At 39.4% G+C, this 27,735-nt stretch overlaps 2 protein-coding genes across 2 annotated transcripts in view; one reads left to right on the forward strand and one right to left on the reverse strand.

Annotated features, from left to right (window-relative positions):
• ACYP2 (acylphosphatase 2) overlaps positions 1 to 27,735 on the forward strand; it is a 186,894-nt gene that overhangs the window by 128,178 nt on the left and 30,981 nt on the right. The gene's annotated exons all lie outside the window — the stretch shown is intronic.
• On the reverse strand, positions 6,252 to 7,463 carry LOC103249337 (testis-specific Y-encoded-like protein 1). The gene has a single exon (XM_008047969.1). It carries the CDS (start codon positions 7,461 to 7,463, stop codon positions 6,252 to 6,254), a length of 1,212 nt encoding a protein of 403 aa, XP_008046160.1.

Consider the following 27,735-nt stretch of genomic DNA (forward strand, 5'->3'; position numbering starts at 1 on the left):
AATAATGTAGACAACAAAATTGAAAATAGATATGGAAAGAAAGGGAGCAATTCTGGAAACATTGTGCAAATGGACATGTCAGACCCCAATCTGGCAATGGGTGAGCCCATTCAGGAAGTGTACAGAGAAAGCCAGCCAGAGGGAGGCCATAGACTTTGTGGAAAGCTTGTATTTAAGGGGTAGGAAAATCTTCAGATTTAGACAAAATCATGATTCAAACCTGTTCCTAAAATGTTGAGGTTTGGGCTGGGCACGGTGGCTCAAGCTGTAATCCCAGCAATTTGGGAGGCCAAGGTGAGAGGATTGCCTGAGACCACGGGTTCAAGACCAGCCTGGGCGACTTGGAGAGACCTCATCTTTATAATAAATCAAAAAATTAGCCAAGCGTGGTAGTGCACACCTGTAGTTCCAGCTACTTGGAAGGCTGAAGCAGAAGGATCGCCTGAGCCCAGTGTGTCAATGCTGGGGTGACTGTGAGCATGCCATTGCACTCCAGCCTGGGTGATAGAGTGAGACTCCAACTCAAAAAAAAAAAAAAGTTGAGGTTTGGGGTGTGGTGGTTCATGCCTATATCCCCAACACTGGAAGGCTAAGGCAGGAGAATTCCTTGAGGTCAGTTCTCAGTTCAAGACAACCCTAGGCAACGTAACGGGATCCCATCTCTACAAAAAAAAAAAATATTTTTTTTGTTTTAAATTAGTGAAGTGTAGTGGCATTCACCTGTAGTCCCAGCTAAACAAGAACCTGAGGCAGGAGGATCACTTAAGTCCAGGAGTTCGAGGTTGCAGTGAACTATGATCACACCACTGAACTCCAACCTGGGCAACAGTGACAATTATGTTTAAAAAAAAAAGGATGAGGCAAAGGATGTCTATGAGATTAAATGGATTACTCAAGTTAATGTCTAGTTTATGGCAGAGTTTCCTAGAATCCACATGCCTGACTTGTAGCTCAATGTACTTTCTATTATTTTATGCTCTAGGTTTTAGTTTAGTGCTAAATGTGAAAATCTCATCTACCACCTTTCTCATCCTCATTGATCTTGGTAAAACAGACTAAATTTGAATTTTGAACCCCTGTTACGTAAATCAAAGAAGCCTCTATCTTGTATGCTTGTAACTAACAATAGCAAAGATAAAATTTTGCCATTGGAAAATACAGGGCAAGTCATCTATATGGATGCCATTTCCAACTATATTATGTGGTTGCATGTGGTGGCTCATGCCTGTAATCCCAGCACTTTGGGAGGCCAAAGCAGGTGGATTACTTGAGCCCAGGAGTTCAAGATCAGCCTGGTGAGACCTCATCCCTACAAAAAATCAAAAACTTAGCCAGGCATGGTGGCGTGTGCCTGTAATTCCAGCTACTTGAGAGGCTGATGCAAGAGGATTGCATGAGCCCAGAAGGTCAAGGGTATGATATGCTTTGATCATGCCATGTACTCCAGTTTGAGCATCAGAGTGAGACCCTGACTCAAAGTAATAACAATAATAATATAATTATATTGTGTGATATGAATTGATAGTAGTTGTAAAAAGCCTAGATAATTAAATCTACTTCATGTTTCAAATGCAACGAGTTAATCTTATATGAGGGGGACCCAAAAAAACCCGGAATTTATTTATAAAAAATTGTGATTTATTCTTAAATATTTAAACTTCAGTCACCTTCAACATACTCGCTGTTTGATGCAATACCTATTGAGATGCTTTTTCCATTGCTCAAAAGTTTTTGAACTCTTCAATTTTGATGATTTTTAGTGCTTCTACCATTTTTTGGTTCACCCCTTCCCCTTGGCAAAATGTTTCCCTCTGAGGACTTTTCATCTGGGGAAACAAAAAGTCACTCAGGGTGAGATTGGGTGAAAAGAGAGGGTAGGGCAGAAGGGTCACACCATTTTTGGACAAAAACTGCTGAACACTTAATGCAGTGTCGGCAGATAATTTGTGTAAATTATCCATCATGAAATGGGCAAACACATTTAAAGAATCTCCAAAAAAAATTCACTGAAGCCAAACACAACTTCTCACAACACTAGCTGGTACACTATGCCAGTGGGTCGCTAGAACATTTGTCTAGCAGGGGGAAGACTGCATTACAAAGGGTCTGACCTCCAAAAAATAATTTTATTTTATGGATCCTCCCTTGTATATTACTAAATGTTTTCTTATCCTTTATGTAAAAAACAAAACTACCTCATTTTCAACACTGAATTATCCTTAATTATCCCTAAATACCTTGCTGTATGCAGAAATGAAAATATTTTGCATAAATAAGCCAAACCAAATGACTTCATTAGAGTTTTATAAAATGTTTTTTTCTTATTAATACTGTGGTCTTCTATATCATGTGCCAAAGGTGTGAAATTCTGCTCTCTCTTAATTATCAAGTGAAATATTTATACCTCAAAGAGGTAGGCCTGAAAAGAAGTGAAACTTTGAAATATGGAACATCTTAAAAAGCAAATGTATGATGGGGCCAGTCTTCAGAATAGCATCATCCAATTTGAACAACTAAATAATATATGGATTGTATGACTTATTTGGCTGGAAAAACTAAGCTTTGAAAATGAACCATCAGGCCAGGCTTGGTAGCTCAGCCTGTAATTCCAGGCTGAGGCGAGTGGATTGCCTGAGCCCGCGGGTTCAAGATCAGCCTGGGCAACTTGGTGAGACCTCATCTCTACAATAAGTAAACAATTAGCCCAGTGTAGTAGCATGCACCTATAATTCTGGCTACTTGCAAGGCTGAAGTGAAAGGATCACCGGAGCCCAGCGGGTCGACGCGGTGGGGCTGTGAGTGTGCCACTGCACTCTGGCCCTGGCAACAGAGTGAGACTTCAAGTCAAAAAAAAGAAAAAGAAAAGAAAAGAAAATGAACCATCACAAGCCATTATTAATGAACTGTTAATAAAAATTCTGGTAAAGTTCAGTTTATAAAATGAGCAGAGCACTGTAAATACTAAAAGTTGATGGCCTATGCCTAGATAAGTGAACATTTCTATTCTTAGAAAACAGATTTTAGCCATTTGAATGTGGCATAGTAAATGACCCTGTAAGAATTCTCATATAGATTCACAGCCTACGCAAAAGATCTGAAGCATACTTTTAAATTAGCCAGTTCTAGCATAGAGGTTCCAGAAAAATAATGGGGTATTTTTGCTTTTGTTTTGTTTGCTTACTTTGGATTTCATTTTTTTTCCCTTAAGCAAGAATATTTTATTAAAGTATATTATACATACAGAAAATTGTGTTAAGTCTTAAGTGGTACAACTCAATTAAGCTTTACGAATTGAATACACCATCTTATGCAGTACCCAGATCAAGACACAAAACACCACCAGCTCTTTAAAATCTACCACCCTCATAGTCTCTTCCAGTCAATAGGTAGCAACCACCCCAAATTAAGTATTGGGAGACAATACTCCATGTGTCTCTTTTGCTTTTGTACATCTTGTGAGCAAAGGTATTGACTGCCCGTATTCAGAATATCTTTTCAAGGATGTTGGGTAGTGAATAGTGTCTCTCCAGAGCAGAACACAGGTTTGCTTACAGCCTTGAAAAAAAGAAATTGTGTCTCTGATGGAGCGAAGGACAGGTTTACTTACTACTCAGTATAATCTAGATAATGTCTCCCTTCAAAACAGAGGGGACAGGCCTGGTTACCTCCATTATGAAAGATTCAGATTCCCTAAACTCAGAGTTTTTCTGCTGTAATATAATCCACTGTGTATACAGGTATCACTGGCTTTATGCTGCCTCGTGGGAAGTAGAGCTCAGGGAACTGGAACAAATACACTTTAGCTATTGAGTTGTAAGGTCCTTTGTCTCTGACCTAGCATCTACCAACTAGGAAGGCTAATTTGTCAGCTTGCAAGGAGGGTAAATCTCAGACTCTTCACTGTTCTTGGTAGTAACCACCATTTTGATTTCTACCACCATAGGTTAGTTTTACCTGCTCTTACACTTAATACATAAATCAATGATAGAACTGTGTAAACTTCTATGTCTAGATTCTTACCTCCAGCATATTTGTGAGACTCATTTTTATTACTGCATATAGTCTTAGTTCTTTTTTTTCTCATAGTATTCCATTTGTGAACACTTTTTTTCTACTACTGATAGACACTGGGGCAGTTTCTACTGTCAGCTATTAAAATTGTGCTATTATAAATACTTTCATGCATGTCTTTGGGTTAATTTACATATACATTTGAGTATATTCCCAGAGCTGGGTCAGAGGGTATGCATAGACACTGCCAAACAATTTTCTAAAGTATTTGTACCAGGCTACTCTCCCACCAGCAGTGTATGGGACTTTCTGGTTTTCCTGTGTACTTTTCAACCCTTGTTATTTTCCATCTTATGTTTTGTCTTGTTACCCTCACAAGGAAAGGCAAATATGTCAATGGTATAATTCTGGTTTTACAGGACAATCACAAAAGTACTTCTGCTGATTAGGAAAAAGAGTTACATTAACTACTAAGGTTACCAGGGCAAATTAACAAGTGAGACAATCAGATCCATAAGTTTTCTGTATATTTTTTTATTCATGAACACAACAATTTCCAAAGTCTTCAGAGTCAGACAAGACTAAGTTATTCAAATTAAAATTTTAAGGATACAGTTTTAACAGAAACAACAGGCTGAAAACTGTTATAAATATTCACATAAGTCTCTATAACGTATAGAAAAAAACGTTCTTCCAAATAGTCCTACTTGAAAGTAAAAGAAAAACTGTATAGCTCCATCTTCCTAGTAAGCAGAAACAGAGAAAATAATAGGACTTCAAGGGCACCAAGGTATTAATCTACCTCATAAATAGAGTCACATGAAGGCAAGAAAGAAAACATTCAAAGTTGCATTGTGTTTCTTCAAAGATCCCTTCTCTAGACAACCTATTTAACACTCCAACTACCTTCTATTCTTCTATCCCAATCCGAGGTAAAGTACTTCTCCTATCACCACTAACAGAGTAAGTACACCTTCTTCATAGGCTCTCAGCCAACCTAGTCTTAGTTCTAGGCCCGATTTTCCCCTGGCTCATCTCTGCCTCACCTCTGGCCTTCTGTTCAGTTTTCCCTGCTTAGGGCACCCAACACAATCTCTTTACTTCTAACATTCATTCTAAACTAGAAATCACCTTTCATTCCATCTGTATTCCTTTAACCCTCTAGGAATTGCTAAGAAAGGTGAAAGGCTGGGAAAAAGCAGAGTGAGCAATAAGAGCTCCGGCAGTCTCTTTTACAGGACAACCTCCCTGCCTCTGGAAATGATAGAGCAAAGTAAAACTGAAAACACTACTTTTGAAGACGTTTCTGAGCTACCACTTTTTCTTTTTAAGCGACAGCAGAGACATGAAAGATGACAGAAAAGAGAAGTGTACACCCACTGGCACTTCATCACATTCAGGATGAGGAAGGGAGGCAAATAAAGGTACTTAGATTATGAATTCACTGGTTGTGAGTGACAAAGCCTGGTACTTGGCAGGAATACCATTACTTTTGCCATGAGGATAGGTCTAACTTATCCCCTCAACCTCTTGCCTGACAGCCAATAGGGTTTCTGGGTGATGAGGGTGGTGGTGGTGAATTGAGCAGTCTTCTGTGTGCTGGCAGGAAACCTGGCTCCACCACTTCTGGAGATCCTTGACTACCAGAAACCAAAAAGTGAAGCTGGCAAGGGTCTGGAATATGTTCATCCAGCAGGTGGCTGCCTAAGGGGGGTGAGCATAGACAGTAGGAGGCAGCAATAGGTGACCAGAGCATCAGGAAAAGCAAGAGTCACATCAATCACAGGTCAAGTGGTCCCTGCCACCTGACTTTATTAATGCCCAGCATTTGTCCACAGGCCATGTGCCTGAACTTCCTGATGCAGAGTAGGATGTGTAGAATAGGCTCCAAGACCCAGCTAGAATTCCCGGCGGCAGGAGCCAGACAAGAGGACCTGGGAACAAATAGGGTCCAAACAACACACATAAATAACAGCGCAAGCTACAGCACCCTTTGCTTGGCTTAGAAGGGTGTGAGTTACGGCCAGGCAGCACGTGCTGTTAATGCAGAACAGCATCAAGACCACGTGAACGTGGAGCAACAGGGCCACGAAGGTCTCAATTTTGAGACTGACAGAATGGAAAACCTTTAAAGGAGCGTACAGAAAGGTCAACACAAAAATGGTAAAACAAATACCGCTGTTGCCCAAGCACAGGTCCAGTAGACCTTGTGTGGGAGTAATCCCAAGGGCAAAAAGAGGTTAACCAGAGTGGAACCCGAAGGGCCTGGGGATTTCCACCGCCTCCCTTATCTGGCGATGTCTAACTCTGCCGGCCTCTTCCCGCGCCTGGTAGTACAGCAGTGGATTTGGCCAGAGGTCCTCTCGGATAATCTCGGCGATCCTGTCGCACTCTGGAAGGCTGTGGTCGGAGAACCAGGCGAAGAAGCCGCACGTGACCTCTTGGCCCCTACCAATGAAGGACTGGGGCTCGTGGCCTGGGCGCCACGCGATAGGTGTGGAAAGGGACACCACTTGGCCGGGCGCTCTGACCTCATACTTCTTGACGATCAGCCTGTTTGTGAAGTAGGGGTTTCTTCGAAAGAAGAACTTGAACTTGCAACATATCCACGGGTGTCTGCACTCCTTCACCTCCAAGTGGGTCACGTATCTCAGCATCCTGGCGTCCTGGCCTCGCACCACGGCCGACAGCTGCGGGTGGTTGCGGAAGACCGTGACCCAGAAGCCCGGGATGCTCCGGATCACGTAGTTCCGCCGCCGCAGGTAGTGCTGACGCATCCGCCCGAAATGGCGGTCCAGCTGCAGGAGGACCCTGTCGGCCTGGGCGTTCAGGTGGTCCAGCGCCTGCTTGATGGCCTGCAGGGGCTTCAGGCAGCGAGAGATGTCCAGGGGAGGCGGCCCCGGCTCCTGCCTCGCCTCGCCTCTTGCTTCGTCTCCCTCCACCTCCATACCATCACCTACTGGCTTCTCGTCCACGGCTACTGAGCCCGAGGCACCCTCCTCGGTCTTCCCGCCCTTAGCCGTCACCTCAGGGGCTGATCTCCCGGCGCCACCGGCTTCTAGAACCTTCTCTCCGCCCTGGACGCCGTCTTTGAGGCCGACCTGAGCCGGCTCGGAGACAGAGGCGGCCTCCAAGCCTGCCACGGGTACTGGAGCCACGTCTTGCCTCACTTCGGTGGCCGCAGGACCGCGACCTCCAGGGACAAGGCTCTGGAGAGAGCGGCCGCAGCCCATGGCCCCCCCGGGGATGGCCCTCGCCTCTGGAAGCACGGGCGGCCTGATCGCGGCCCCCGAGCTGCCCTCGCGCGTCTTCCCCATCACCTGTGAGGCCTTGCTCTTCTCCCGTAGCCTCTGGTACTGGTATGGGCGCCGGCCTTCCGGGGCACGGTCGGGAGTCGTGAGGCTGTGGGCTTGGGGGAGACCGGTCCCCCTGACCTCTCTCAGGGCGCTCATGTTGGTAGCAGCCAGGCCAGCGTCGTCTGCTCTCCTCACAGAAGGTGGCGCTCCGGCAAACTGACCGTTGGAACCGCCCACTCTTCAGTCTCATCACACGCGCCCCAGTCTCGCGATAGCCCGTCTTCATTCTCGCCACACCCACGGTTCAGTCTCGTTCTGTTCATCTTGGCGTTTTGGTGGGTCTGTGATGGTATCGCGTGGTGGGTTTTACTAGCACCTTGCCAGGGTCTAATGATTTGCGAATGCTTTCACGCGCTTTTTGGCCATTTGGATATCTGCTTTTGTGTACCGTCCAGGTCTTCTCCCTGTTTTCCTTTTGGGCGTTCTTTTTCATGTTGATTTGATGGAATCCTTTATACATGCCAGATACTCGTCTTTTTTCATATATATCTATATCTAGATATCTATCTAGATATATATCCAGATATATATAGAGAGAGATATAGATATAGATATAGATATATCTTTATGGTGCCTTTTAAAGAACAAAAGTTTGGCCAGGTATGGTGGCTCAAGCCTGTAATCCCAGCACTTTGGGAGGCCGAGGTGAGGGCATCTCTGAGCCCAAGGGTCCAAGAACAGCCTGGGTAACTTGGTGAGACCTCATCTCTACAATAAATCAAAAAAATTAGCCACGCTCCTGTAGTTCTGGCTACTTGGAAGGCTGAGGCAGAAGGATCTCTGGAGCCCAGCAGGTTGACGTGAGCGTGCCACTGCACTCCAGCCTGGGCTACTGAGTGAGACTCCAACTCAAAAATAATAAAATAAGTAAATAACAAAAGTTTTAATCTTAATTTGTTTTGATTTTCCATTTTCCTCTTTAGTGCGTTTTGTGTTCTGTTTAAGAAATCTTGTCTCTTCAAGATCTTGCAAATTTATATCTGTTATGTATCTGGAATTGATTTTTGTGAATAGGGTCACAATATGTTTTTTCCATACGAATATCTACTTGACTTAGGACTGTACCTACTATGTGCCCGGTACTCTTATAGGCCCTCGAGATATATCAGATGACTGAACAACAATTTCTTGGAGTTTATATTTTATCAGGGAGAAAGACAACAAACAATAATAGCATGTAAACAATATAGCATATTTGAATATTATAAGTGCTATGGAAAAAATAATGAATAGAATAAGGGGATTGAGATAGAATGAGGGGATTAGGGGTGGGGAGCAGATTGTAGTATTCAGTGGAGTGGTCAGAGGAAGCCTCAGTAAAAAGAGATTTTGGTAAAGAGTCAAAAAGTTGAGAGAGTTAGCTTAGTAGAAATATGAGAGAAGAACATTCCAGCAAGAGAAAAGAACTAAGCAGAGGCCCTAAAACAGGAGCATACCTGGGATGTTCAAGGAACAACAAGGAGGCCAATGTGATGGAGCAGAGTGAATGAGGGAGGCTAGATCAAGTAGGAGCTCACATAATTTTGTAAGAATTTTGGCTTTTATTCTTTGTGAAATGGGATGCCATTATAGAATTTTGAGCAGAGGACACAAAATCTGACTTAAATTTGGCATGTATTACTCTGGCTCTTGGGTGAAAAATAGACTTGGAACAATGGTAGATTTAGGGGGATGTTTTCAAGCTATTACAGTAATCCATGTAAAAGCTGTTTCTCAGATCATGTGGCAGTAATGGAAGTGGATGGGGAAATAGTATGATGGTAGAGCCAACCTGATTTTATGATAAATTGGCTATGGGATGCCTCAGTTCATTTTCTGTTGCTGTAACAATATATATATATATTCAGTAGATAATTTATAAAGAAAAGAAGTGTATTTTGCTCACAGTTCTGGAGGTTGGGAAGTCCAAGAGCTATGCTATGATGCCTGAGGCCGAAAAGCAAAAGTACAAGCAAGCACATGTGAAAGAGAAGGGACAAAAGAGGATGACCTGCTTTATAACAACCCACTCTCTCAAGACTGAATCCATTCCCATGAGAACTAACCCAGTCTTGCAAGAAAGACTTTACTGCATCTTAATGACTTGATCACCTCTTAAAGAACCCCACCTCCTAACACCATTACATTGGCAATTAAATTGTACCATGAGTTTTGGTGGGAACAACCCACAGTCAAACCATAGCATGCAGTATAGAGAAAGAAGTCAAGGAAAACTCGGAAGATTTTGACCTGATCAACTGCTATGATGGTATTACTGGAAGCAGATGGGGAAGGTTGTGATAGGACAGATCTTTTCAGGAAAATCAGAGGTTTGTTTTTGAACATACTGCATTTGAAATGATTGTTAGACAACAGAGTTGAGATGCCAGGAAGGCATTATGAGTTTAGAGCTCAGGAGAGGTCTGGGACAGGTATACGCAGTTTGAGATAATCAGCATATGTGGTATTTAAAGCCAAAGGGCTGGATGAGGTCACCAAGGGAGTAAGTATCGATAAGCTAGGCCCTGAGGCCTCTAAAATTACAAGGTCAAGAAAAAGAGGAAGAACCAGCAACAGAGACTGAGGAGAGACCAGTGAAGTAGGAGGGAAACCAAGAGAGTGCCATGTGCTGGAAACCAGATTTGTAAAGGAAAGTGTTTGGTTATATCACATGGTGCTTATAGGTCAATATATATGAGGTCTGATAGTTGATCATTGGGTTCTACAACAAAAAAGTCACTGGTGGCTCAACAAGAGCACTTTCAGTGAAATGGTAGGGGTTGAAATAGGTGTTAAAGGGAGTGGGAGGAAAGAAATTAGAGACAGTGAGTATCGACAATCCTTTTGAGACATTTTCCTTCAAAAGGAAACAAAGAAATGGGGTGATGACGTGAAGAGCAGTTTTGGAGGAGAGGTAGGGTAACAACTTGGCTGGAAAAAGTTTAAGAGAAAATGGGAAGGAAGAAAGTGAAAACAGCAAGTATATACAACTCTTTTGAGAAGTTTAGCTTCAAAGAAATGGGATGGTAGCTGGTGGGGAAATGGGTCAAAGAAAATCATTTTAAAATGGGAGATAAATGTGTATATTTTGATATGAACGATCCACTGGGGAGCAAAAACTAATGGTGTATGAATAGGAGAATTATTGGAGGGATGTCCTTGAATAGATGAGAGGAGATGGAAGAGTGCCTACTTGAAGGAGGAGCTGACTTTAGGAAGGAACATGATCATCACCAATGGTAGCTGGCAGGAAGATAAAGTGTGAGGGGGGGTATGTGCTATCTCGTAGAAGTGATAGTGAGATCTGTGAAATTCTTTTCTTATTACTTCAGTGTTTTCAGTGAAATAGAAGGCAAGACTGTCAAATGAGATGAGGACAGGGCAAGCGGTAGTGGGAGTCTGAGGACAGAGAAAACAATATGAAATCGTTGTTTAGGAGTAGAAGAGAAACTGGTTTATGACCTAAGGTGCAATTGTCAGACACCACTGAAGTCACGGATTGGAAGTGAAGCCCATCAGCATGGTTGTGAATTTTTCTCCAGCCACATTCAACTAATAGGTGTAGTGTGAAAAAGCAGAGGTGGATTTAGTCAGAGCTGAAGCAAGAAGGGCAAGAGAATGATTATAATAATTGATCTTAGAATTTAAGCTGGAGGAACAGAGGACAGATAGGAATGAGATCAGTGAAATGGTCAATGAATTGGAAGACCCAGCGTATTGAAGGGCTGCTGGGGTCAAGTACCAGGGAGAATGAGCTGGAAGGCTCTAAGAGATAGTGGTCTGAGAATGGCTTGCAATGGATTTTTTAAAATTCTGCTTGTTCATTCAAGTTGGTCTCTAATGAGGCAGATGGAGGATAAGGTCATTGCAGGGGAGGAAGTCAGTGAACCAAAGGCCAGGGAGAGAAGGATAACCTATGTGAAATCACTGAAAGAAAAGACCAGGGAGAAGTATGAATGAATTAGGAACTGAAATTCTTGAGAAATGAGGGGGAATGACATGAGGGTGGCAACGGTGCAGGGCAATCAGTGATCTAAACCATTGACAGGAGACAAAGCTAGGCTTGATTTCTAGGGCCAAGGTATAGCACCATGGCCTTTGGATAAAGTCAGTTTGTAGAAGACAGATACCTTTAGAATTTCAAATGTCCTAATGTTACAGTCCCTGTATTATACTATTTTCTCTCCCACAAAGTAGGAGAAGGGTACACATATGTGAGCTGATCAAAAAGAGGGAACATATATATTTTTTTTAATTTGGAAAGTGAGTAGTGATAATATTCTTTTGAGTTCAATGTGAAATGTTATTTTCTTATGGGTTCCATTCTGCTGTGTCCTGGGGTATGAACTAGAAACTATTGAAAAAGAGCAAAATACAGCTTCAACCTTGGGGCCTATAATATTCTCACTGTAAATTTTTTTTAAAAGGGTAATCAAAGAAGGCTAATATAAAATCTGTAAAATGTCTAGTTAACTAGAGGCAGAAATATAGAGAAAGAGGGAGAGAGAAAGAAAAAGGAAAGAAGAAAAATGAGTGAGGGAGGGAAGAAAGCCATGTCTCCTTGAGAAGAGTATAATTTAGCCACAAATCTGCACATCATAGAATTGTAAAATTTTTAAATTCTCTGAGAAACAGAAAATCACTGTATTTTGAAAGATAAACTTAATATAAGATGAATGGAGAAAGGCTTTGAATGGTATAGTCTTTCTTTTATATGGTCTTTCCTTTGACTCCTCAAATACAGTTTTCAGTTCTTGTTTTGAAAGGGATCCCTTACCCTTGAATTAAATTCTCCAAACAACCTTGTTTGTATAGTAATTTAACAGACAGAACTACTGTTCTTAGGACTAGGCCACCCAATTCAGAAAGCTGAGGACCTCAGTACAATATGTTACTTTCTTAAGATCGAAAAGAATGATAGACTACTGTGGGGAGAGGATGACTCAGATCTGGGGTGGGGGGAGAAAAGAATGTTGGTAAACAAGAGGAGGAGATGTACACTTTGTAATTTCCTGTTTCCCATAGGAAGTCCATCCTACTGTGCTTACATAGGGAATGGTCAAAAAGAGGCTTTAAGTGATTAAGTAGCTTTATGGCTGCAGTCATCTTTTTTGCCTTAGAAATACCATATAAATATAGACAAGTAGGGAGAAAAATATTTGAGTTACCAGGGCATGGGTAATGATTTACCCTGGGAAAGGTAGTGATTATGATTTAATCATTTTCTACTAATACAGCACTCATAGAAAGCAAATATACATTATTATACCTGGTAAAAATATGAGAGGCTAAAAGGTCTGTGTAGAGTCGTGGCCTGGCAGACTGTCCCCAGAGTGTTAGAGCCAGATGGTAGGGGTGACCCAAATAAACCAGGGTTAGGTAGAGCCACAGGCTCTGCGTCCTAACTAGTGCTGAGGGTCCCTGCCAGTGAACACACTATTGGAACAAAATGGCATACCCACTCTTAGGGTGTTTATGTTACACAGTGTCAAAACACCAGGATTTATACCAGACTTTTATCTTAGAAGAGCTCAGAATTCATAAAATTAAAGAATGAAACTAAATAATTTATACTTTTCAAATGCAAAAAATTTAAAAATATAAAACATGTACAATTTTAAATATCTAAATGTTAAGCATGCGTAATCATTCTAGCCTAATTTAGATAAAATTAAATTATTAAATAATGAAATTGATATAGTAAAAGAATAAGATTTAGTTAATCATGGAAAATTGAAGATGAAATAATATTATTGGAATATTTTTTTAAATAGTGTGATTTTTAAAAGGAAAGTACACTGAGGATGTCATCATTACCATAAGAACACTTATTTTGAGAAAATTTTTCCAACTGTTATAAAAACTCTTACAGGCTCTGCACTTCAGGCAGAATGGTAAACAGAGTTTTGCTCTAATTTCTAGTCTTTTCTTCTGAGTTGTTGATTAAGATAATCCCTCTTTTTAATTTTATTTTTTAGAAAAAGCAATATTTTTATGGTGGTAGACTATAGTTTTGTTTCAAGTAAAGCATTTCTAGTTTTATCTTCATTTTCTTTAGTTTATCTTGTTTGCATGTAGATTAGGTTGCAGATCCAAATATATCAACCTAACTGCTGCGTCATTCATTTCTACTTTTTGAAAGGTCTTTGAAGTAGGAGTAAGATTTATTTATGTGATAGCAGATTTGGGCTGTCAATTGTTATTTTCTTTTTTCTTTTGAGCAGTATGGAGGTAGAGGAAATGTTTCTATACAAGTGTGGTATGCCTTTGTTCTTTTCACATTTTAATATAGCATATGTTTCAAGATGATTCAAGACTTTTTGGAGTACTGAATAATCATAGTACAAATAAAAATACCAGAATTTCATTATTTCAGCATACACAGCATACTGAAATGACAGAATACTGAGAAAAGCTATTACAAACAATAGTCAAAACCAGGAAGGCAGGTTCTGTCATCACATCCAAACAGCGAGCACAGGAAAAGCAGAAAGTACACGTTTATTGACCAATGTTCTATATGACTGGCAGGGAGGTGATGGAGGTTTAGTGATGACTGGAGCAGGCATGGATTCTTTTCAAAGAGCTTAGAATGAAGAGGGCAGAAATAGGAGACAAGCCACTAAGGGTGGGAGCTGGGTAGGCAATGCAATGAAGGGAGAGGTAAAGAACGTGGGGTGAGGAAAGGGAGAAGGCACAAGAGAATTGCCTAGAAAAGTTGGAGGTGGATGCTGGTCAGGATATGAGTGGATGCATAGTATATGCATATTGTGACTGTTTTAAATTATGAGAAACTTAATTTTTAAGTCTTTCAAAACTCCCAGGTATATAGGAACAAATAGAAATCTTAATGCCCTTTCAAAACTGTAAGTATAAATTTAGGTGGTGAGTGGTTTTAAAAAGATATATGATCCTGGTTCATGTGGGTGGCAGGGAAGCTATCAAAGATATCTTGGAGCATTGGAGAAAATTTGAATATGGACTGGATATTAAATTTTTTATAGAATTCTTTGAATTTTCTTAGGTGTGATAATGTTAACACTATGGTTATAGAAAACAATATCCTGGCCGGGCTTGGTGGCTCAGCCTGTAATCCCAGCGCTTTGGGAGGCCAAGGTGAGTGGATTGCCTGAGCCCGTGAGTTCGTGACCTGTCTAGGCAACTTGGCAAGACCTCATCTCTACAATAGATAAAAATTTAGCCAGGCATGGTAGCTCGCATCTGTAGTTCCAGCTACTTGAAAGGTTGAGGTGGAAGGATTACCGGAGCTCAGCAGGTCGAGGCTGCGGTGGCCAGGAGCGTGCCACTGCACTCCAAGTCTGGGAGACAGAGTGAGACTCCAATTCAAAAAAAAAAAAATCCTTATTCTCAGAAAAGGCATGCTGATATTTAGGGGTCAAGTGTTATGATGAATACAACTTACTTTCACAAAGTTAACTGTAACACCAAAAACAACAATTAAGTTGATGGAGAGAGAGAAAAAGAGATGAACTGGTAAGGAGGAAGGGAAGAAGGAAGGAAAGGAAAGCAAATATAGCAAATGTTAACTAGATGGGATTCTGTGGCTGTTTAATTCTACTATTACTTCCATGTATGAAAATTTGTATCGTGCTCTCCTTTTGACAATGGATGAGTCAGAGGAAAAGGAATAGTAAGGAGAAGGGGAAGAATGCAGATGTGACCTATTGTGACTTTGGGCAAAGGTTTAACCTCTTTGAGCCTAAATATTCTTCCTCTGTTTTACAGTTAATATTTACATACAGGGGTAATATGAAGATTAAATTGTGACGTGTTACAGAGCTAATGTTTGAAATGTTAACTGGATGTATTTATTCCTTGCATTTTAATTCTTTTAATTCCTATAATTCATGGTCCCCAGTAGCCATGCTGTCACTAAAACCCAGGAAAGTGGTGGGGGGGAGATGCCTTTTAGGAGAAGAAGGGCATGATATAGCACTTCCTACTTCAAGTGTGAACCATAGACCAGCAGCATCTGCCTCTGCTGGGAACTTGATAGCCATGCAGAATCTCAGCTTCACCCTTACTGCAGTTTAAAAAGATCCCCAAGTGATTCACCTGCACATTAAAGGTGAAGAAACAGGTGGAAAGAACAGTCAAGTCCCTCAAGATAGGAGAATGAAATGGAATGCCTTCTTCTTCCTTCCAACCCTAGGACGGTATGAGGAAGATACAGTTGAAGGTTACACACATGCCCTCGCCTCCTTATTTGCGTCAAAGTCTAGAGAGAGGATCAGAGGATAGCTCGAGGGAAAGTAGAGAGCACAGGGACTTTTGCCCATTTCCCACAAGAGAAGCCCATCATGAGCTGTGCCCCACACATCCCAGGGGGCCAGAGCAGGGATAAAAGTAGCAACGCAATCTGACGGGCAAAGAGCGAACCTGAGTCAGAACTCTCTGCTGCCCTTGATTCTCACAGCCAGCAAGAGACACAGAAGTTCCTACCATAACTCAGGGGCTGACTGGGAAGCTGGTACAGGGAGGGAGAAGCAAAGATTATAAAGTATCCCCAAGTTGGCAATGAATGAAAGCCACAGCCAGAACACAGGAGCTTCCCACAGTGGGGCAGAGTCAGTGGGGAGAGAGAACGCTTACCCTCATCAGCCAAGAACCCCTAGCATCAAGGCCAGCAGGGTGCCCAGGATCCAGGGAGACAAAGGGCCTTGTTACAGAGTCCCTAGGAACCAAAAGCTGTGCAAGTCTCCCTACCCCACAGCAGGAGCTCAAAAAAACACCGCCCTCCCCATATACCCAAACCCCATCATGGAGAGGAGGACTAGGAAATAGGGAGAGAAAACTGGAAGTTTGATCATGTAAACATACAAGAAGAACTCCTTAAAGAGACTGCTTAAATTACTAAGTCAGCATGAGTTTCCTGCAGTAAGCAGTATCACACATACACACACACATACACAAACACACACACACACACACACACACACACATACACACATGCACAAAACTTGTAGAAAATGCAAAGAAAATAGAAATTCAATTGTAGGAGGTAACTGTAGCTCTCTTATTAGTACAGGTATGTGACAGAATATAAGAAATAAAATAATATTGAGCTCCTAAAAATGTTGAGATTGATCTTCTTGATATATACCAATGAGATGCAGGAAAATGTAGTTAAACATGGTGGGTCGCCATCTCAAGTCGCACTTATTTACTAAATAACGTTTAGAAAGTTATTTTGTGCCTCGATTTTCTTATCTGTAAAGTGGGCATAATGTGTGTGCCTCAGAGAATTATTGTAAAGCGCGTAATTGTTATAAAGAACAGAGTTTAGCACATAGTAATATGAATATTAACTCTTGTTGTTTTTTCTGTATGGGACTTGACATCCTGAAAATAGAGAATATGCCTTCTTTTCATGTGCTTATTGGATAGTCACAAATTGGGCATTTATTAGGCCACACACAGAAACCTCTAGTATATCACACAAAGTAGAACTAGTGTGGGAAACATGTTCTGAAAATGGTTCTATAATAGCTGAAATAAATAAAGAACTCCAAACCAACTCCTTGGTCAAAAAGAAAACAGAACACCTACCTAATAATAATGCAAATAATCATCATCATCATAATAATAATGGAAACCTCACACACTAGAACTTATGGGCTACAACTAAAGGAATTTTTAGTCTTGTAAATATTGATACAAAAATGCTGAATAAAATATAAGCAAACAAGATTCACCAACACTCTCAAAGAATCATTTACTACAACTAATGGGGCTTATTTCAACAATTTTATGTTTTGGGCCCTTATGTCCTCACCACAGCCTATGAACTAGATACTATTATTAGCTCTGTTTAACGGATAAGAAAACCGAGGTGTAGAAACATGAATTTGCCAGTGGACACCCAGTAAATGGCAAAGCCAAGAAATGAGCCCAGGCAATCTGACCCCTAAGCTCTTCCCTTTAAACCCAGAGGGTACTTTCTGAGCCTTTCTCAGCTTTAGTTTTCTCATATATGAAACCGGGTTAATAATTCTTATCTCTTATGGTAGATTTGACAAATAAGATATGAGCTGGGGGGAGAGGCATAGGTGCTGTCTTTTATCTTTTACTGTATTGTTTGACTTGTTATAATGAATATGTATTGGTCATGTTATTTTTTTAATCAAGAAAATGTTTTTTAAAGGCCTAGAAGAGTGCCTGCACACTGACGCACCCAATAAAGGCAGTATTTTTATGTTTGAAAACAGAGTTTCCAGCAGGGCTCAGTGGCTCAGCCTGTAATCCTGTGCCGTTGGGAGGCTGAGGTGAGTGGATTACCTGAGCCTGCGGGTTCGAGATCCGCCTGGGCAGCGAGACCTCATCTCTACAATAAAAAAAAAAAAATCAGCCAGGCATGGTAGCTCATGCCTGTCATTCTGGCTGAGGCGGAAGGATCGCAGGAGCCCAGCAGGTCGAGGCTGTGGTGGCTGGGAGCGGCCATTGCACTCCAGTCTGGGCGACAGAGTGAGACTCCAACTCAAAAAAAAAAAGCAGAGTTTCCATTTGACTTAATAGGAATTTGTCCACATAGGGCAATAACTAGGGGAGAATTCAGGTGAGAGGTTTTTACTTTCAAATGAGAAGGGCTTGTACATCCTAAAGTAAGGGATGGGAACCAGCAGAAGGGAGAGGGAATTGGTTCAAGTGAGTGGGAATTACACTCCAGTTGCTGTCACTGCCTAAGACACAATATGGAAAGCCTTGATTTTCTGCCAACCATAGTTGCTTTGAATCTGAGCCACAATGGAGCGAAGTCCCAAGGAAATGGCAGGTGTGTGGGGAGAGTAGAGGGTGGTCCTTATACCTCCCTGCATGAACGAAATTATTTTGGAAAAGGATAACAGTGACTCCTTGTTGGTAGGCAAACCCCATTTTATAAGCGATGGCCCTCCCTCAGGTAACAAAAATATCAAAATGATTTTAGAAAACAAGATAGGAATTAAAAGAACTCTATGACTTTCTTTATTTATCGACCTGGCCCCCGGGGTGTGAGAATAGGTTTTCTGAAGAAGCTCCAAAAGTTTATTTTTCCATTTGTGGATTGCAATGGTAAAATGATTGTTGGCAGAAGAACATCTTTTCAAGCCGCTTCCCTTGGTGTAGGTCAGAGGGGCAACAAGAGGAGTTATTTCTGCAGCTGGGAAAAAGGTTCAGAGCTGTCTTCCTGGAATTGGCTCTCATTTCAGAATCTAAAATAGATTTGAAATACTGTGCTATTTGGGAATTGGGGCCTATTCATGCTAAGCACATCTGTTGGTAGCTGTTGAAATTCAAATAAATTCAAATAAAGTTCAAGTAATGTTCATATTACACTTAATTTCAAATTTAAAAAATACATATACATAAAACCTATACTCCAGTTGCTGTCACTGTCTAAGACACAATATGGACTGCCTTGATTTTCTGCCAGCTATAGTTGCTTTGAACCTGAGCCACAACATTTAATTCCTTTAAAAAGTCCCCTTCCTTCCTACCTGACCTTTTCAACTGTGATTCATTTTCATTTTCAAAAGTTTAAGTATGAACTAGAGTAAACTGTTCTTTATTTTGGTTTGGATCTTTTGACAGCCTTCAGTCATTGAAATGAGATTGTTGAGCTATTACAGTCACAAAGCCAGGATTTTAAAAATATGTTTTCTGTGTCTTCTCAATTTGAGTGAATGAAATTTTTCATTTTAGTGCTGTGAATAACGAAATTTGACTGATTTATTTATACACCATTTCATTTCATGAAGGACTAGCAGTATCTTTATTTTTTTAATTATTATTTTTTATTTTATTTTTTGAGTTGAAGTCTCACTCTGTTGCCCAGGTTGGAGTGCAGTGGCACACTCACCGTCACTGCAGCCTCAACCTGCTGGCTCAGGCAATCCTTCCACCTCAGCCTTCCAAGTAGCTAGAACCACAGGCATGCACCTCAATGTCTGGCTAATTTTTTTCTTTACTCTAGAGATAAGGTCTCACCAAGTTGCCCAGGCTGGTCTCGAACCTGTGGGCTCAGACAGTGCTCTCACCTCAGCCTCCCAAAGTACTGGGATTATAGGCGTGAGCCACTGTGCCTGGCTTAGCAGTATCCTTAAAAACACAAACACAAGACAGCAAAATAAGAAAATTTGCCATTTAAAATTAAGCCATGACTGTTTTATAGTGATCTGTCAAATGTATTGAAGGAAGTAGAAGAATCATTTTAAAGTTGTGAGTTGTTCTTTTTTTCTTAATAGTTACAATTTTTTGAAAAGCATTTTAAGTGACATATTCATGTCATTACCTGAGAGTACAGTGGTACCGGTAGCTACCACACTAAGCACATTCCATGAGATACCTCTTTTAGTTTAAAGCTTATAATTACCCAATGAAGTAGTTGTTCTTATTTCCATCCTATAAATAAAGGTATCTGAGGCTTACAGTAAGTTATTTGTCCAAGGTCACATGCTAAGCCAGATTTGAAAGCATGCCTGTTATTTAAGCTATCAACTCTTTTTTTTTTTTTTTTGAGTTGGAGTCTCTCTCTGTCGCCCAGACTGGAGTGCAGTGGCCGCTCCCGGCCACCGCAGCCTTGACCTGCCAGGCTCCAGGGATCCTTCCGCCTCAGCTTTCCGAGTAACTGGAATTACAGGCGCGCGCTACCACGCCCGGCTGATTTTTTGATTTATTGTAGAGATGAGGTCTCGCTGCCCAGGCGGGTAAGCTAAATTATGCCTTTTGTATGAGAAGCAGTAAAGGAGAAGGCAAGGGAAGATAGAAATTGAAATGTTGGGAAATGTTATATACAAGAAATAAATTCACAGGTAAAAGAAGAAGACATTTGCCTAAATCTAGGGAAAGTACTTATTATGGTTAAAATAAAGCATCAGGAAGGAGAAAGACAAACTGATGACACCGACTTCCCAGAAGAAGGCTTTATAGACAAAGGAATGACACTGATCACATATACTTGGTGACTCTCACAGTGTGTTCCTCACCTTCTCTAGCACCTTTGGGAAACGTGAGCATTCTCTGTAAGGTTTTGGCATAGTGAAAGATGAACTCTAGGAAGCAGAGTAACTTACTATCAAGCACTAATATTCCTGATTTCTTCTGTTTATCTTTATGCTTTCACCTATATGTTGAAAAATACAATATGTGTTAAAATCTGTAATGTTCAACAATAGCTGTTTCTATCTTTTACCCCAATTTTATTTACAGAAAAAAATTATTCCATTATTCTATGTTAATAGCGATTTTCATTTTTGTCTTTTTCTATGTATATAATATGCACAATAACAAGGGCTCAAAATGGCAAATTTTCTTATTTTGCTGTCTTGTGTTTGTCTTTTTAAGGATACCGCTAGGCCAGGTGCAGTGGCTCACGCCTGGTGATTATTAAAATATAATTAGGAAATTATTAAATAATTACTCTTTTTCCTAATTTTGTGATAGTATAGCATACATTAAATTTATTTCTACATGCCCCACACTGCTTTAATTAATTAGTGTATTATCATTTATACTTTATGTTTTAGGACTTTCTAGAGAAATTATGGGGATTAGATCAGCATCATAACTCATGGTTTCTTTATTAGTATAGAATTACAATATTTAGCAAATAGTAAATTAGTTTACTTGGTGAAAACTGTTTTCCTTTATAATAACGTGATATATATCTCAATTTGTTTTTCTTGCTTTGCATATTTAAATAAAGCTTTGTGGTTTCCTTCACATATGGCACATACAATTTTTAATAATTTTCTTTATAAATGTCATAGATAGTTCTGTTAAGTTTATTCCTCTTCCCTCTTTTCCCCATTTTATTTTTGTTTTTTTTTTTTTTTTTGAGTTGAAGTCTCACTCTGTCGTCCAGACTGGAGTGCAGTGGCCGCTCCAGGCCACCGCAGCCTCGACCTGCTGGGCTCCGGCGATCCTTCCGCCTCAGCCTTCCATGTAACCGGAACTACAGGCATGCGCTACCACGCCCAGCTGATTTTTTGATTTATTGTAGAGATGAGGTCTCGCTGCCAGGCGGGTCTCGAACCCGCGGGCTCAGGCAATCCATTCACCTCAGCCTCCCAAAGGCGCAGGATTACAGGCTGAGCCACCGAGCCCGGCTTTTTCCCCATTTTAAATGGAATTGCTTCCCTTTTTATTATACTATTAACTGATAGTTGCCATAATAAGGAAATTTCCTTAAAAAATTTATTTTCTATAAACCTAGTCATTTTGATAAACTCATATAAGCTAATAAGTTTAAACAGATTTCTTAGGATTTCTAGACATGTAGTGCTTTCTGCACATAACCATAGTTTTATCTCACCCTTTAATATATCATTCCATTCGCACAAAGTGAATGACCAATAAATACATTATTTGTGTATTAGAACAAGCACTAGACTGGAGAGTCAGGAAACTTGTATTCTACTTTTGTTTCTTCAACTGAGAAAGCCATTGATGAAGCCATTAATGAAGCACTAAAGCCATCGTTCAAGTACCATGCCGGCCACCTTGCCCAAGGCTTAGAAGAACCCTTCCAAAGTACACAATTATTCAATATCAGGAAACTGAAGTTTAGAAGGTATAGGCTGCCCATGCTAGGCCCAAAGAAACAATAGGAAATGGGACACTGAGGTGCCTAACTATGGTGGTCTATATACGAAAGGTTGTGAGTCTGAACTCCTGTGACCTAGCAGGTTTGTCACCCCCCTGGGGTTGCATTGACCTTGAACCTTGGCCAAAGATTTTTGAGGAATTAGGGAAGGATCTCAGAACTAAACTGGTTCATTTGCTCTCCGAACTTGAGTATATACTTCACACTTCCTGTTTCTAAATTGTGGTTAATCTAAGTGAAAGCGGTCCTGAAGGTGGGCTGTGTTCTTGTTTCTATCTGCCTTCGAATCCCATCAACTCTTTGAGGTCTAGCCTAGCTCAGCAGGTTAAATAATTTGTCTATAAGCTTGTAAATAATGAATGATGGTTTGCTCCACAACCAGTGGTCTTTCCATTTTACCAGTGGTGTCTACTCCAGTGACATGACTTGGCTAGGTCACTTCACCTCTCTGAGCTGTAATATTCTCATTTGAATATAAAAAAGTCAGATAAGATGATTCAATTTTGACAGGGCCATTCTGTTCTTGAATATGGATTATGAATATCTTTTCTTCAAGATTGCAAATTCCTCAAAGACGGGCTATACTTTCTATATCCTTGAATTGCTCATATAGCTTGCACATAACAAGGGCTCAATAAATATGTGTTGATACAGAATGAATAAACGAATGAAACAAAGAAAATAGTCTTTATGTTTTTCCAACAGGAGAGATGTTTAATGCTAGAACACAAGCTCCTGTGGGTGTCTCCTAAAATCTCATCATTTCACATTTCAATTGTGAAATTTTTTATAAAAACAGCATGTGTCATGTGTCTTTGTATAAGAAAATGCTCAGCACAGGGTCAACTTGTTTTCATTTGTTTTCAAAGAATTGGGGTTAGGAAAGCAGGAAACTAGGAAGGATCAAGGTGGGAACTATGGTAGGTAGTCTTTTCTCTAACAAAGCTGTTTGGGTTATTTTTATCTTTGTGCTGCAGTTACAGCACAATATGACAAAGCTATCAAATTTAATAAACTGGAGCCTGTCTAAACCCAATTTTGAATAAATAACTAACTATGGTGCACATGCCTTAAGTATCTCTGTTTGGGTATGCAGTGGGAAACTAAGTCTTATGTTCCAGTCTTTAATTGAAACATACAATGTTTTAAATGCCCCCCTTAAAAGATACAGTACAATACTAGTTCATTACTTAATAGAGTGTTCTTTTTTATGCCAAGAAAAAAAATCCAGAGAAAGGAACACAATTCCAAGGAGGTATAGAATCTACAGATTTTGAAATTACTGCTTTTGAACTTTAAAAATCTCATTGAAGTTAACATTTCCAAACTTTTATGCCTGAATAATTCTGAACAGATATTCCAAAAACTTTCCTGCCTTCTACCTCATCCACAGCCAAAGGGGGGAGAGAGAGAAGAGCTGCCCTACCAATAGTCACCAGTTATTTTTGAAATTTTAAAAAAAGGAATTTGTAGCATGCACAAGTGTCTTGTTTTATTTCTTGAGCGTCACAAAGACCAGCATTATATTGAGTCTATAAAATTGTTCTCTGAAAAAAATAAATAAATAACAAAACCTAGAGACATTAAACATTTTTTGTTGACAATCACTTAACCTTAGAATGTCGAAGATTTTTACTGAGTTTTTAAATAAAAGGAAGCATAAGGAATCAAAGTGTTTCTTATGAGCCATAGTATTTGCAGGAAGAGAAAACATTACATAAGCCAAGAACAGTTTCTCCAATGCAAGTACAAAAGAGAATGATGTAATAATTGCAACTGCAGGCTTGTGCTACCCCATTCAAGGGTGGTGATTTCAGTATCGTTTACCTAAACCAAAATATTCACTTCACGCTTACAAATAGGCAATGAAGTCCCAAAGAAATGTCTTTACTTACACAAATGTGTTTACCACTTTGTAATAGAGTTTAGCTTTATTGTCTCAGTAGAGGAAAAGGGAAACATCATGTTAATTAAAGTTGAGTAATAACTTATTCATAGTTTTATATTTTCAGTGTAATTTTAGGTTGCCAGAGAAGGTACAGGTCTCATAGAAAATGTCATGGCAACTTGAACTGAAATGGTCCTGAATTCTCTAAACTATGCTTCAGGCTTTCTGGAATTATTTTAATGTTCTGTGTAAGATAAGGTATGAAAGAAGAAAGGATTTTCCTCACCAATAACTTCATTCTTAATAAATGCTCTGGTAAAACGCATTTGGGCCTTGAGTGAAAATGATCCATCTCTACCAGATGACTGTTATAAGGCTGTTCTGTATTTACTCAAGTTGGAGTTCATGTAAACCCTTAAACTGTAAGAATTCAACTCAATTCAACCTGAATCCAAGTCTACTTTTTCAGGACCAATTGACTATTTGGACCTCATTATCTGTAGTGCATCTCACTATCTTACTCTCAGTCTTAGGAAACTGAGGACTGGCTATTGGACTATTTGACAAAGGTAAAAATCTCATAAATATGTTTTTAGCAGTTTTTAATTTTGAAAGGAGAAAAGTACTACTTGAATGTTTTGGGCTTCTGGAATTAAGTCAGGAGTGAAAATATTTTTTAAACATTTTTTCCCTATAATCATGGAATAATTTAAGAATGGGAAATTCTAGTGTTTTACTTCAGCACCCCCAGGGATGTGCTTCCTAAGGCTATCACAGGGGAGAAACTGAGTGTGGATCAGCTTTGTATCTATTAATAACAAATCTCTTTCTAAGGAATATCAAGCACAGATAAATGATTAAGCAGATTTATAAAATCTAACATATTACATGAATTACATTTAGGTGAATTTGGAATGTCAGCATGTATTGTTTTATAATGAACATTCAAGCCTTGCTTGATTTGCCTAATAAAATATTTGATAAAGGCAAAATCTGTTCTCATTTCATATAATTTCTAATTAGTTAATATTTAAGCAATAAAATGCAACATTAAGCATATCCCTTAACTATACATATTATAGCAATCTATAAAGCAATTGCTATGGGTTTTATGTTTACATTTATGTAATTATACACCTTTTTGGGAAAAAAATTAAAGCTGAAACATAGATAGCTTATATGTTTATCCTTGTTAGGAGAAATTCCTTGAAGCAGTTACAATTATAAATGCTCCAGTTGTTCTCCCTGTCTTTAATTTTTATTCTTCTATCTTTTACAGGAAACTTGTGTTTTTAATCCCCAAATCTCCAACCAGGTCTTTACAGAAAAAGTCCAAATCCTTGGCAAACTGCTTATAACCTTTCAACATCTGGTCATGGCCCCAATAAACTGCTGTAATTCATAAGAGTCTCCCACTCAAAATGTCTGGTGTCTCTATATTGTTACTTTAGGTATTTCAGACACCATTCTCCTTGTTAATTACATATCATAAATATGTTGAGAAATGTGAAAATAAGCAAGAAAAGGGGAAGAAAAGAAAGTAAACCATCCATATTCCAAGAGATAAACACTATTATCACATTGTTGTGTATCTTTCTCTTTTTTAAATTATTTTATTTTTAAAATGTGGGGTACAAATGAGGGTTAGGTACATACGTGGTCATCATACAGGTAAAGTATGGGCACCCTTATTGATGTTATATGCCCCCTAGCAGTGTCTCACTACTGCCAATCCCTTTCTTATAGTTATGATGATAAATGTGCAGGGTCCACTTATGAGTGAGTACATGTGGTACTCAGATTTTTGTTTCTGTAATAAATCACTGAGTATTATAGACTCTTATTCCATCCAGGTTACTGCAAAGTTCATAATTTTGTTTTTCTTTATGGCTGCATAATGTCCCATCGTGTGAATGTACCACATTTTCTTTATCCAGTCCACTTTCAATGGGCAGCATGGTTGATTCTATGTTTTGGTATTGTGAATAATGCTGCAATAAGCACGTGTGTGCAGGTATCTTTATTATAGAGTGATTTGAGTTCCTCTGGGTATATTCCCAGAAGGGGGATTGCTGGGATGTATGGAAGGTCAATTTTCAGATTTTTTAGAAATTGCCAAACTGTTTTCCACAGAGGTTGTACTAGTTTACATTCCCACCAACGGTGTAGAAGTGTTCCCTTTTCCCCACATCCTCTCCAGCATCTGTTGGTTTTTGAGTAATTGATTGTTGTGTAACTTTCAAATATTTTTCTGTCCGTATATATTTATTTTAAAAAGTGGGCTCATACTATACATCCTACTTTGCAAGTTGCTTTTAAAAAAGCTTAACACCATACTATAAACATCTTATATATTAATAAAAATTATCTTCATAATTTTAATGGCTATTATTGCTTTATCTGAAAATAGCATGATTTATTTAAATAATTCCTAATCGTTAGACGTTTAAATTGCTTGAGATACTCCTGTTACATGCAATGCTGTAATGAACATATTTGAGGCAAAATCTTCACCCACATCCTCAATCATTAACTTTGGATAGAATTTTAGAAGCAGAATCTCTGAGTCAGGTGCCTGATCTTTTTATTTGCTTATCTATTTAATAAGAAAATACATATAAAAGGTACAAAAATTCAAAAGGAACAATAGGATAGTCAGTGACAAGTATCTCTCTTCCCTTTTCCTCTAAATATCCATTCTCCTTCCTGGGAGATAGCTACTTTCATTAGTTTCCATTTATTAATAAAAAATAAACACACACACACACACTAACCAGGGGTGCCAAAATATATATACACATTTTAAGAGATGTTCTCCGTAATCAGAAGTGTCTGGACGCTGATGGTAACCATTTTGAGCATCTCTTGTAATTGCAGAAGTCAAATGTGACTTGTATTCATCTTAATGAGTAATATAATTTTAACTTTGTGTTTTTCTTTCTTAAAATGTGTATACATTTCGGGGGGTAACTTCTGTATAATACACACACACACACACACACACACACACACACACACACACACACACATATGGGGGAACCAAAATAACCAGAATATATTTATAAAAAATTGTGTATTCTTACATGTTTAAGCTTCAATCGCCTTCAAAGTACTGTCCATTTGATGCAATACACCTATAAAGATGCTTTTTCCACTGCTCAAAACAGTTTTTGAACTTGCTAGTTTTTATGCCTTTTATGCCTTTATGTTCTTCTACCATGTTTTGTTTCACTACTTCCACATCAGCAAAATGTTTCCCTTTAAGAATTTTTTTCATCCAGGGGAACAAACAAACAAAACGTCATTCAGGACCAGATTGGGTGAATAGGAAGGGTGGGACGTGGGGGTCATGTTGTTTTTTTACTACATTTGGTAAAAAACAAAACAAAGCTACTGAACACTCAGGATGGTTTGGGCAGGTGCACTCGTAAATCACTCATCATGAAATGGGCAAATGCATTGAAAGACTCAAAAAAAAAAAAAAAAAAATTCAGTGAAGCTGAATGCAACCTCTCACAACAACACTAAATGGTACACTGATGCTGATGGGTTCCCAGAGGAGAAAACCTACTATTGCGGAAAGTCTATACTATCAGGGGCCTGTCCTCTAAAAAATAGTTCCGATTATTTTGGCCCCCCCTCATATATACATATTATAAAATCTTATAATACGCATATTCGTAAATTAGTAAAATGACTTCAACAATTAAACTTGTTTTCTAATTTCATATGCCAGATAATTATAGGCACAAAACTTTCCACAATTAGGCAACAATCATTATTTCAGTAATATATTACTACTTTATTTTAGATATTACCTTTATGTAATAAAACATCACTTATCATCTACCATGATATTTTTATCTTCATTGGGTTCTTTAAGAACATTTTAGTATAGT

The sequence above is a fragment of the Carlito syrichta genome, unplaced genomic scaffold (assembly GCF_000164805.1).
Source record: "Carlito syrichta isolate Samal-C Ts95f unplaced genomic scaffold, Tarsius_syrichta-2.0.1 Scaffold119772, whole genome shotgun sequence".
Lineage (NCBI taxonomy): Eukaryota > Metazoa > Chordata > Mammalia > Primates > Tarsiidae > Carlito > Carlito syrichta.

Coding starts and splice junctions, on each gene's coding strand:
- LOC103249337 (XM_008047969.1), bottom strand. CDS start 7,463: ATGAGCGCCCTGAGAGAGGTCAGGGGGACCGGTCTCCCCCAAGCCCAC.